This window comes from Fusarium sambucinum, chromosome III (assembly GCF_050947815.1).
Source record: "Fusarium sambucinum isolate potato_lamoka chromosome III, whole genome shotgun sequence".
In the NCBI taxonomy this organism is placed as follows: Eukaryota; Fungi; Ascomycota; class Sordariomycetes; order Hypocreales; family Nectriaceae; genus Fusarium; species Fusarium sambucinum.
The window spans coordinates 7,886,199-7,898,639 of record NC_139292.1 but is presented as its reverse complement, the minus strand read 5'-3'; the positions used below and the strand labels follow the sequence as shown (position 1 = coordinate 7,898,639).

The window sequence follows — 12,441 nt, the reverse complement described above, 5'->3', positions numbered from 1 at the left end:
ACTCCCCGCAAATGTAGCTGGTACCAATTTTTAGTGCACGAAACATCTTTCTCCCAAGACATCTTGTAGTGTCAAATGATAACTTCTGGTTCTTTTTGCACCGGTTCTTGAATTATCTCTGTAAGAATGCCTTTACTGAAAGCTGAATGTATTTTGTAGATGCCAAATGTAAGACAAATGGCTGATTGAGTGAGGAATTGTCACTTATACGACGCGATTGAGAAATGACAAACTTCTACCGGGTAGGTGTTGTGGCAAACGCGTCTCAACAACTGACAACAAGAGAATATCCAAGTATATACCAACATGATCCACGGAACCCCACCTGGCTTACAAGGGCATTTGCGCTGATGAAAACTCACTGCGGTCGTTTTTGAATTTACTACCACTAACGAGACCATTGGCTTGTCCTTACTTGAACCAGATCCAGATTCCAGAACAGGCACGACACATCCGGAAGCGAGAGAGTTCATTTATATTTATTCAACTGTGGTATATATATAACGACTGTGCTGAAAGATAAACTTGACGCGTTCAAAGTAATCGTACTTGATCTGCCACCTTGGCATTAAGTACTCTTGTTCAGACTTAAACACATGTCTGTTGGCAAGTCTGTCCCTGGCGGACACAACGAGATCCGCACTTGTCACCGCACCATGTGCAGTACACTGCAGATAAGTCAGTTAGGCCATTTAAAGTCATGAATGATAGGTGTATCCTTACGTGGGGGGTCCTCAGCGTAACAGCTGCCATCACCGATAGTGCATGAGCCACCTTGGCCGACACACTCTCGGCATCGGGGTTCAAGGCCGCGGCTAAGAAGTGCATGTGGCTAGGATAAGTGTCAGTTTTGGAGACAATTAAAGTGATGTATAGGAGGCTGGAGATGCTTACCACTTCTCGTACAATGGTCTTGCCGTCGCGTTCAACGACCTCAACTCCCATGGGCAGGGCGTTGGGACTGGCGATGGCAGTCGCAGCCATCGAGGTGAAAAGAATAGTCAAGAGTCCGGTAGTCTTCATCTTGATGTTATGAGATGTGTTGCGTGTATAAGTGGAGAAGGAAATAATCGATTGTGATGATTTGAAAGAGAGTTCTTTGGGGATTCTTACTTCTTATATACCCATTCATGCCCAAAGTCTCTGTACTCATAACACTACCATTTCCCATTATGGGCATTTTCGTTGTCTATCGCTGGAGTACAGTAACCTCACTCAACATCTGACCGAGTCAATGTTTAACGTCTGTGATGTCACCACTTCGAATGAGTGACTGAATTAGTCTAGGACTCCTTGTACACTCGTTCTTGTCAATAAGGCTGTCTGAGCCTGACTATTCCGAGGCTGCCAATCGGAAGTCATGTATGCAGGAGACCGGGTCGGCAATTGAGTTGTCAGCAATGTACTCCGTAGATCCCGTCAGCTGAATGTCTCGGACAGTTCACACTCGACCCACTGTACAAGGCAAATAGGTACTTCGGACGCTCGCCTGAATCTAGAAACAAGAGGTGCAATGGAACAGGTACGGATCTCGGCATGACCCCAAAGACTCAGCAACCACGTCATGTATTGGGGGCTGAAGTGGGAAGGACCTTTTGCGGATGTCGCTCTGAATGCCAATTGGCCCAGAATGAGTTCCGCGTTGTAGATCCGAATCCTTCATCTGTCGGCATTTATGTTCAAATCCTCCGCAGGCTGACGTGAGCAAGGCACCTGCAGTATTAGGCAGGCTGAGCCCAATCAGCTGCCTAATTTCGCGAGGCACTTCTGTATATTCATCATACATTGTTTCGGATTGAAAAGCAAAAAGCAATTAGAGTTGCACAGCCAGTAGATGATATCGTCACTGGATGAAGGCAAGTGTTTCCATCACAGCGCTACTCTCATTGCACTTTTCTCATGGTAAGCTGACTGGTATTACCTATACTCAGAGGTATCACAGTCAGCGTCACTCACCGCTCAGCCGAACTTCAATATCTACTACACTCATACCTAGTAGCCTAATTTGTTGTTACATCGCTGTGTCCCGCTTCATCCATGCATTAACAATTTAACTTTCACTGACAAGATCAACATCAACAAGGCTTGCTAATGGCGAAAGCAACGTCAAGAGATCGTCACCAAGTCTCAAAACGTGCAGAAAGGAAATCCTTATGCCCCCGCACCGCTGAATCCTACTACTAGGACCTGCCAAAAAAGTGTCAATTCAGAGACGATCGCTGGGAGCAACGTTCGATCCTTGTGGCAGCATATGCTTCCTGTAGGGACTTTGTGTTACTCGATTAGAATAACTCCACTCTGATGTTCCCTAGAAGTGAAAGATTGAAGATGCAGATCTCCGAGAAGGATGCTGGCAGGATTGTTGAGCATCGTGTTTGAAGTTCAGTGTGACAAAGATGAGCCATGCCAGATTGAAACTGTTGCATATACCTAGGTATACAGAGTATGTGTCTGGTAACGTTACTTCATCCACAATATCATCAAAGGTATGACGTCTATTCATCTGGCTAGGAAAGGTTTTTAGAAGCCGAATTATTTCTCTAAAACTAACTATTTGCAATATTTCCTTTCAGGTTTCATAGCGATAGTCTTCAGCTTTATCCGCATCGCCCCCCATATCAATAGATACCCCAGCCTCAGGCCTTCCATACTGCCTGTCACGTCGACTGTTCTCCCTGTAGAGCATTATACTCATAGCCACTGCGCTTAAAGATGTCGTGAACAACAGAGCACATGACACTGCGTTGCCCATGAGATAGTATGGTGCATCACTCTTGGGATAGATATTGGACGCAGCAACACCAACGGCATGAGTGACAGCAATGACAATACCAAGACCAACACCAGCCTTGGTGTCACCAGCAAAGGTTGAAGTGATCCAGGTGAGGACGATGGGAAACGCCATATATGTCCCCTAGAGACATAATAGGTTAGTGGTTGACCGAGCAAGTCGTTGTGTCTCTATGAATAACATACCGTTACTGCAAGAAAGCATGTAACATATCGCGCTGTATGGCCTTTTAAAACTCCAAGACAGATATATCCAGTACCAGCTATCAAGCCTCCAATTGCAATAGGAAGACCTCTGACCCGGTATTTGTCAGACATAGTGGCGGTAACAAGCAATGTAAGATAGGCAACTGCGTAAATAGGAGCGGTCATCAGATTTGCTGTTACAGAGTGGTAACCCATGTCTTTGACAATTGTAGGTAAAAATACGGCAGCGACGGCGAGAGATAGCGAGAGCCCCGAGTAAATGAGACAGAAGAGATAAAGTCGGTAGTCTTTAAAGGCTCTGTTATATAGCTTGTTAGTGAGGAAATACGTGGTGATCACCGAGAAGAGGGCATTAACTTACGACTTGACCTGATCTAGGCTGATGCCTGTGTCGGTATTCTTTGTGAATCTGCTGCGTCGGCTCAGGATGATTTGGTGTTCGTCCTCAGTAAACCAAAACGATTTACCGGACTCGGGGCGACCAGGGAGCATCCAAAACGTGGCAATTCCCACTGCAACAGTAGGTAGGCCCTCAATTATGAAGAGCGCTTGCCATGGCGAGACAGCCATACCCTGAGCACGACCAATACCGTAGGCAATAACACCAGAAAGAACGCCACTCAAAGCGCTCATTCCCGCATAGGCGGCGATTCGTAAAGATAGCTCTGACTTGAGATACCAGAAGCTAAGATATAAAGCACAACCAGGGGCAAAAGACGCTTCAAAAACGCCAAGGAAGAAGCGGACGGCAGCAAGTCCCGCAGGATTGGTGCATGCAGCCTGTAAAGTGCTTACAGCACCCCAGCCAACAGCACAGATACCTAGCCAGGTTGAAGGCTTGATTACCTTGAGCATCAGTCCACCAACGGTACCGAATATGACGGTGCCGATGTAGAAGGACGCTGAGGCAAGCTGGTACTGGACACTGCTGAGACCAATATCCTTTTCGAGACCAATGTTACGGGCATTGCCCATGTTGCTTCGATCGATGTAAGACAGAAGATACAAAAGCATGATCCATGGAAGGATGGTTCTGTCAAGTTTTCGTACGAGGCGTTTCTCATCTTCGGGGCTGAAAGGCAATGGAGTTTCGGTGTTGATCTTCGTGGCTTCTGGGTCGTTCTCCAGATGAAGACATGGATCAGGCTTTTCACCGGTAGCCATGGTGATTGTGGTGTATTACTTGTGCGGCTTGATAAAGAACAAAAGGAGAGATAAGTGTAGCGGAATGCAAATATTCTACTGAAGACATCCATCCCTTTGTTATATATACGCAACTTATGGACTAACTAAGGGTAATGGGGAAATCCCGCTCTGTCTAGGCAAATTTGAGTGGACACAAGTGAAGCCATTTCCATTAGCCTGTTATAGATTCGATAATTAGTTGGTAAAATGTATGCGGGGAAGATTAGAAGCTGGTGCTACTTCCCCACGGGGCCCCGGGATTGTATACGACAATACGAGTCATGTATTACTGAGAGCGGAGAAGAGTAGCCCAGCTTGACAGCCGCGGAGAACCCCCGACAAGATGATACAGGAATCATGCGGCGGTTTCCCGTACATCATCTCGCCCACTAAGCTATACTACGGAGACAGTTCGTCACGGGAAGTCTCCGTTCAACACAAGGTCTAGGCCATCCCGTGTCTCATCCATTTCTTTCTTCGAGTGATAATTAATTGCGTTCGTCTTCAAGAACATCTGATATCACTAAAGGCCATTGTTTAGGCTATCTGACCTTCCAAAATGAATTGGTTTGCTCCTCCTCCAATTATCGAACCTACGCTTGTAACCGCCCTTCCAACAACGTATCGTACCCTGGGTGGTTCAGAACACTCGACAAATCAAAAACGTGGCAGACCCCTTGACTGCTTCCTCGAAGGCCCGATAGTTAGAGGGAACACGCTGTACCTCACCGATATACCCTACGGTCGGATCTTTGCTGTTGACCTCGAGACCAAAGAATGGGAGCTCGTGATACGATATGACGGCGAGCCAAACGGTTTGGCATGGCACGAGAAACGACAAGAGCTCCTAATAGCCGACTTCAAGCAGGGTATACTTGCTCTTGACCTTGGCACCAAGACCCTGACTACTATCATGGATCGCTTCAACGGCGAACGACTCAAAGGTACAAATGATCTAGTGGTCACCCGTGATGGCAGTATTATCTTCACGGACCAAGGCATGACTGGACTTCAAGATCCCACAGGTCGCGTCTGCCGTATCAACACAGATTCCGGCCACAACCGCGTCGAGGTGCTCCTTCACAATTGCCCATCGCCCAATGGTCTAGTTCTAGATGCCGAGGAGAATAATTTTTTTGTCGCTATGACGAGAGATAACAGTGTTTGGCTTGCACCATTGTATCCTGATAGTAGCGTGCAGCGGACAGGTCGATTTTCTAGTTATTTTGGTGTCGGGGGGCCGGATGGTCTTTTGACGGACGAGGAGGGCAATCTATTTGTTGCTCACTCTACACTTGGAACTGTGTTTGTGCATTATAAAAACGGAATACCTAGGGCGGCTATCTCAACGAAAGCATTTGGTTCCGGAACGACAAATTTGACGTGGGGTGGAGAGGAGATGAAGACGCTTTACATTGTCGAGAGTGAAAGTGGTTCAATTCTAACAGTGGAATGGCATTGTAGAGGTATCTTGTAATATTTTATAATTAACCCAGTAGTGAAATGACTATATGATCGGCCCTGGCATTTGATCAACTCTCCCTACCAGTCAATGGGCACAAAGTGATTGTACTGTATTGGCTTCCCCTCAGTGCTTGACCCCTGCTCTCATGATTTATCCAGCCAATACTACTGTACCTAGAGTGGGGTAAATGCTCACGTAAGCAAATCGGAAAGGAGAACATTCCTACCTTCATTGAAATGTAACATGTGTCAACTGTCATTTAAGAACGTGCTCCAGCTATGCGTCTTATCAACACCAAAACCATACAGCTAGAGTTTGTCAACGATGATGATGTACCAGACTACGCCATCCTTTCTCACACTTGGGATCAAGAAGAGGTTCTATTCCAGGATATTGGTCTCGAAAGTGCCAAGGAGAAAAATGGCTACAGCAAACTCCGAAATTGCTGCCGTGTAGCAGAGCAAAATGGTTTCGACTATATCTGGGACGACACTTGTTGTATCGACAAAGCAAGTAGTGCAGAGCTATCGGAAGCTATCAACTCCATGTATCGTTACTACCAGGATGCCAACGTTTGTTACGTATATCTCTCAGACGTTTTCGAGATATCTCAAATACCCGACAGCAGGTGGTTTACCAGAGGATGGACACTCCAAGAGCTCATCGCGCCCCGCGAGATCATTTTCTTCGATCAGCACTGGCAGGAACTGGGAACAAAGACATCTCTTGTTCGTGTCTTATCAGAAAGAACAAGTATTCCAGAATTCATTCTTTCCAATAGCGACGAGTTAGAGACCACAAGCATCGCACAGAGGATGTCTTGGGCCGCCGACAGGGTGACGACGCGCAAAGAAGATGGCGCATACTCTCTGATGGGTCTTTTTGGAATCAACATGCCGCTCCTTTATGGTGAGGGTGACAAGGCGTTTTATAGACTCCAGGAAGAAATCATGCGTGTTTCTGATGATCATAGTCTATTCGCGTGGAGGTTTCCTGGTGCGCGAGGAGGTCTGCTTGCCCCGACGCCTGCTGCATTCAAGGACTCGGGTGACATCATACCATGGAATCCATTTACACCCTACAATAGCTCATTCACCATAACGAATAAAGGTGTGCACATGGAGGCCCCGTTTATCGCTCAAGATACAACAGGGAGGGGACTTTGTGTTCTTTATTGCACAACTATTGGAAGTAGGGAAAAACTGATTGCAGTCCATTTGAGGGACACGTATCTGACAATGGAGCATTTTGATCGATGCATGAGCAACAACTTCCAATGGATCGATTTGGACACTTTCAACTTCACGCACCACCCTGCTATATCTCTGTGCGTGAGACTACACACACAAACAATAGCCCGCAAATCTAGAAAGCATCAGGAGGAAGAACCTATTCCAGGCCGACAACGTAATTCCCACAGCCTTTCTTCGTTATCGGACGCTGCGTTGAAAGGAGATACGGGGATGGTTTGGTTCTTATTGGCAAACAATACCGGTGCGTTGTCACAAGCCACGAGCGATCAGATCCGTTCAGCTGTTTGCCTCGCTGCTCGAAGTGGGCGTGAGGATCTGGTTAGCCAATTGATGAACAGAAGAGATATATCCAGCTTACTAGTCGACAAGGATGGTCGAACGGCGCTTTCCCACGCAGCCGAGGTTGGTAAAGAACGCATCGTCAGATCTATCCTGTCTAGCGCCAGAATCCACCCCGACACACGAGACTCGAACGGACTGACAGCTTTATGGTATGCGGTACATCACGGACATCGTGCTTGTGCAAAACTACTTCTTCAAAAGGGCCGGGTCTCTGGTAATGTTGGAGGGAGCGACAATAGAAAGAGCGCTCTTTGGCACGCTGTATCTGCTGGTGACGTCGAGCTAGTCGAGCTCCTGGTTGGTCGCCACGCTCTTGTTGATGCTAAAAGTGAACCATTAGTATGTCTAGCCGTGGCAAACAAATACATTACTATTGCGACACTTTTGCTAGTAAACGGTGCCGACCCGGACGAACGCGATGGAAAGAGGAACACTCCGCTACACGTGGCATGTGTGAATGGCCAACATGATACGGTAGCTCTCTTAATGAAGCACGGAGCCAATGCGGACAGTTTGAACACTGCTGGTAAAACAGAACTTGCCTTTGCGGCGTTAGGTGGCAATGTCCCACTGGTGAAGCTTTTGCTCGAGAATGGGGCCAACCCAAAGGCGAAGTGCGCAAATGGGAAGACGGCTGCGGCATATGCACAAGGATCAGAGATGAAGAGTCTGTTTGCAGACCATCCATGGTATAAGACGATGCTTGATAGAACTAGCACGAATCGTTCAGCAATGAGTGGTCACTCATGAGAACTGGTTTCTACATGACAGAAGAAATTCCATTTAGTTCAGTGACAGACTGGTATTTCAGATACTTCTGATGTTCATTTGTCGGCCGTGAAGATTGTCTGCCGGCGTTGAGTCTCACCAATAGGCTTAAGAAGGCTGACGTCCACGTATCAGCAGCTACAAGGCTAATCATGAGAATATGTGTGATGCCAGTAGCGGTTAGAGTGCTCGAATTACAGTATTATTGCTGTGAGGGGTTGATCTAAGCTAGCCACTCTGGCTAGGCTTTCCATCCCTTGGCTACGTACTTGTGTAGTCTGGTTCGTATGCCTGCTTGCTGATTGATCTGGAACATTGTTGCCGCGATGGGAGCCCATCATTAAGAAAGCACCTAGGCAAGGTAGTCAGGTGAATCATAAGCTTAAACAATTTCAATCTAAACCTTTCGTATCTGAATTATGCCTTATGCCGCGCAAGGGTTGGGCTTCTTCAACAGGCAGGCGAAAGGCCAACTCAAAGAGAAGCATGCTATTGCTCCGGCGGAACTCAAAGCTCATCTCAGTGAATGTGACCATCACAGTGTTTGAGCCAAACCACGTTACATAAAACTTTATTCCTTTTTTCACTCACTCAGCCAACCTTTAACTCACTCTTATTGGCAACACAAACCTGAATTTATTAAAGTAAACTTACCATAAAAACCTTCCCCTCGCACTCTTAAGACGTAGTCAACCGAATCGACACGTACTTCTTCTCAATTGTTATAAAGCTAAGGTCTGACCACAAGCAGCCCGACCAACACGCTCTCTACCTGCCACCTTTCACCACACCATCCTATATCATTCTTCCGTTCTTATCCAGTAAGATGGCGGAGACCAGTGCCCTGCTACACAGCCCATCGGGCATTGCCCATCCGGTCCCTGTTCTGAATGCTTCCAGGCCCCGTATGGATCAATTCTACAAGCTTAGGTTTTTTTTAGAGATGATTTATCCTGATTTCCAGTTCCGCGTTGAACAGCATGCCCTGATTCTGCTTGCAGACCTGAAACATTTCGAGAAAGGTTATGCACTTTCGATGGAAATGGGACCTAGCGTCTTGAAAAACAATTTGGAGAAAGCCTCCACATTTTGCAAGCACTGTAAGACCCCCTGATCTTCAACTGACATTTGGACAATAACAGCTAACCATGGATACAGACATGCATCACATCGACCCTGGCAATCTCAAAAGTGAGACCTGGAAACACGCAGCGGATAAATTGCCCACTTGGCAACCACCTCTGACCCGTAAACGCATCCGTGAAGAGAGCTGGGAGGAATGTTCTAAGTCAACGTACTACAGATCGCGGTTCAACACTGATCGATACCTCCCACATGTCCTAAGCAAGCCGACAGAGGAGCTCACTTGTTTTGAACGCGATAGTTATGCCTGTACGTTGACAGGGAAGATGGGTAACCTAACTCTCTTCTGGTTTATCCCGCGTACGTGGAACAATGCTGTGGATAGAAACAATATCACGGGCAATCTGCTTTCATCAGGTCATATCTTGGCCGACGTCGATCTTCTGGACGATATAATTAGCGTGAGAGAGCTTGGCAAGAGTCACAAAGCATGGAACATGATTTCCGTTGACCGAACTATTTACAGATTCCTGACAACCGGTTGGTGTGCGTTTAAGTTCGAGAGTACCACCCCACGCCTTGACGGAAGATTCGACGTGTTTTTGCGGTTCTACTGGATGCCTCAGTTGACAGCACGATTCAACAAACCCACTATCAACTTCGATGTGGAAAACATCATACGAGAGTTCAATACATTTGTTCAATCAGACTGTCCCCCGCCGCCTCACTATCCAGAGTCTCCGGCACCTAAATCTGGCTATCTCATCCGCCTTGTTATGACACAAGAAGAAGCGAGAAAGACCGAGTCTGTAGTCAAGGTACACTGGGCCTGTGTAGTATACACAGCTCTTTGTGGTGGTGCCGGGCGCTCTCAGTTCCTGACTGGTATGGATCAGAGCGATAGGTCCTTGGTGCCCAGGGACAAGGAGTTCGAAAAAGCCAAGAAGCAGTTAGAGTTGGACCATCGGGTGGCCGAGATGGGGTGGAAGAAGGCTTACCGAGAGATTAGCAGTGATGGAACTGATGGATCCGGGGATAGCGGATATTTCGCGCGCTGATGGATTAGTAATTGTTGGGAATGCCCCCGGTCATCACTGTGATGGTACTGTGCCATGCAAACTAGCCGAGGTGGATCAGTAACTGCGCATTGTCCCCCAACCAATAAACCAATTGACTTCTTACTTCCCTTTTATACCGCAACTTTGTGAGAGCGAAATGATGCTACGGCGTATGTCCATTGTAGATCGCATCAAGGATACATTCCGAAGGGCAGAATCTGACTACCCATTACATGTCTCGATCTGCAAGAACGACGTATCGACCTTACAAGAAGTGCTTCGTTCCCGCGAGGCTTCATTTTTGTTGTCGGATGGTGATGGCTGTTGGGGGACTCCGCTACATGTGGCTGTCTATTTGGACAATATCGAGGCAGTAAATATACTATTGCAAAGTGGCGTCGACGTCGCTGCTGGTTCGTCCAAACATGAGCATCGCTTATCGCCACTAGCATTAGCTGCACGTTTGGGTAATCAACGCCTCCTTTGGCGATTATGGCAGCATCTTCACTCCCAAGCAGAGATAAAGAAGAAAGAAATCAATCTGTGTCTACTCGAAGCCTCAATCAACGGTCAGATCACGATCCTACGTGCTTTATTGAGTTGGAAGGAATGGACAACAGAAGCCAAGAACGAAGCTTTGTTTTGGGCAGCGCAGAGCTGGAAGGCATACTCTGCAGAACTCCTTACTACCGAATTATCTTTTCCCCAAGATGTTTTAGACAAGGCTTTGCATCATGCAGTGGAATATAAGCCTTTAATTGGAGACGACTTCAAACTCGACTACAATGGTGATGATTATCTCCAGCAACAGCTTTTGATCGCGCACTTGATCGATGCTGGGGCCAACCCAAACGCCATTATCAATGGACAGCCGCCAATCATTACTGCTGCTCGCTCTATAAGTCTGGTTGGAGCTTTGAAAGTGTTGCTCGACAAGGGAGCTAATCCAGACGCTACTGACCGCAGAGGGAAGTCAGCATTGCACTTTTTGGGTTCACCAACCGCTTTGATCCGAAGTGGACCCTCAGTGCGTTTGAATGAGACCGCGATTCGTATTCTTCTCAGTCACAATGTCTCCGTTTCGCTGGGGGATAATGAGTCTGGGGGTACCCCCCTTCACGCTGCAGCTTTTGGCTCCAACCTGAACACACTACAGTTATATCTATCCTCTTGTCCATCGGAGGAAAGGAGTCAAGCATTGAGATCTAAGAACAACTTCGGCGAAACGTTACTACATCACGGAGCTGCGGGAGCTAAGCGTGATATCGTGGAGTTTCTCCTCAGCCAAGGTCTTGATGTCAATGGTACCAACAAAAATGGCTGGACACCCCTACATTGCGCCTTGACCCCAGCGAGGCAAGGCTCGCAGATAAACGGGTTCTCAAAGTCAACATCTGAAGCTTTGGGAATTGCAAAGTTCCTTCTCTTTCACGGCGCCGACCCTCGTGCTGTTACAGCTGAGGGATGGACGCCCCTGCATTGCCTTTCCCTTTTCGCAGGCAAAAAGAAAGAAAATGATGAACTTGCCCAGTTCGTGGACAACATGATCCATCGTGGTGTTGATATACACGCCCGAGCAACATTTCTGTTTTGGAATGAACTGGGGGAAATAGGACCCAAGTATTATTACTGGGGTCACGAAGTCCAGGAGAGCATCCAAGATCCTGAAAAATCAGGGGCGATAGTACGGTTTGGTTACACTCCATTGCATTTCGCAGCTGCTCACGGTAGCATAAGCATGGCCAAGGCTTTACTTGAACATGGGGCTGATCCCATATCTAAGGATGCGAGAGGAAATACGGCAATCAAGATAGCAGTTAATTCGTTATTGTTGGACGATCGCCTGAGTACACGAAATGCCATTGTAAAGCTTCTGACAGAAGCAGCCTCTCTTTCTTCATCTTAGAGGAGGTGTTAAGACTGGAGGGGTTAAAAGGGAGAGTTGACAGAGCGGAATGGATATTAAGTATTGAGATGAACGTGAGGTACACATGATAGCTTACTGTCTGCGCCTTCTTCAAATATTTTAAATAACTCAACTATTATGCGTATCATATGAGGACCTCTATTGTGATGTCTGAATATGTATTTGTAATGTATTTGGTTCCTATCAATATACCTGTATCCTGTCTTTTGGATACTGCGATGTTGACGTGTTATAATACTCTAACTGCTAGCACAAGCTAGCTTCGGCGACCTGCTCTCTTTGCGGCCGCACGAAGCATTGTAATCTGCTTTTTCCAACTGAAACACATATTACAGACTACATATTAGAGTCAGGATAATATTC

At 46.9% G+C, this 12,441-nt stretch overlaps 6 protein-coding genes across 6 annotated transcripts; 4 read left to right on the top strand and 2 right to left on the bottom strand.

The window, feature by feature from the left end:
* Positions 1–588: 588 nt before the first annotated feature.
* Positions 589–1,023, bottom strand: FSST1_012823 (uncharacterized protein; the record flags this gene model as incomplete). The annotated part of the gene is made up of 3 exons (XM_083236084.1): positions 589–668; positions 724–832; positions 895–1,023. The coding sequence occupies 3 exons, from the start codon at positions 1,021–1,023 to the stop codon at positions 589–591; spliced, it is 318 nt and encodes a 105-aa protein (XP_083082519.1).
* Positions 1,024–2,569: 1,546 nt separating this feature from the next.
* FSST1_012822 (major facilitator superfamily domain-containing protein) lies at positions 2,570–4,161 on the bottom strand (the record flags this gene model as incomplete). The annotated part of the gene is made up of 3 exons (XM_083236083.1): positions 2,570–2,914; positions 2,977–3,295; positions 3,359–4,161. The coding sequence occupies 3 exons, from the start codon at positions 4,159–4,161 to the stop codon at positions 2,570–2,572; spliced, it is 1,467 nt and encodes a 488-aa protein (XP_083082518.1).
* A 580-nt stretch (positions 4,162–4,741) lies between these two features.
* On the top strand, positions 4,742–5,659 carry FSST1_012821 (SMP-30/gluconolactonase/LRE family protein; the record flags this gene model as incomplete). Its single annotated transcript, XM_083236082.1, has 1 exon — positions 4,742–5,659. One exon carries the CDS (start codon positions 4,742–4,744, stop codon positions 5,657–5,659), a length of 918 nt encoding a protein of 305 aa, XP_083082517.1.
* Positions 5,660–5,925: 266 nt separating this feature from the next.
* On the top strand, positions 5,926–7,992 carry FSST1_012820 (ankyrin repeat-containing domain protein; the record flags this gene model as incomplete). The annotated part of the gene is made up of 1 exon (XM_083236081.1): positions 5,926–7,992. One exon carries the CDS (start codon positions 5,926–5,928, stop codon positions 7,990–7,992), a length of 2,067 nt encoding a protein of 688 aa, XP_083082516.1.
* Positions 7,993–8,836: 844 nt separating this feature from the next.
* Positions 8,837–10,151, top strand: FSST1_012819 (uncharacterized protein; the record flags this gene model as incomplete). Its single annotated transcript, XM_083236080.1, has 2 exons — positions 8,837–9,110; positions 9,169–10,151. The coding sequence occupies 2 exons, from the start codon at positions 8,837–8,839 to the stop codon at positions 10,149–10,151; spliced, it is 1,257 nt and encodes a 418-aa protein (XP_083082515.1).
* Positions 10,152–10,308: 157 nt separating this feature from the next.
* FSST1_012818 (uncharacterized protein) lies at positions 10,309–12,057 on the top strand (the record flags this gene model as incomplete). Its single annotated transcript, XM_083236079.1, has 1 exon — positions 10,309–12,057. The coding sequence occupies one exon, from the start codon at positions 10,309–10,311 to the stop codon at positions 12,055–12,057; it is 1,749 nt and encodes a 582-aa protein (XP_083082514.1).
* Positions 12,058–12,441: the final 384 nt, after the last annotated feature.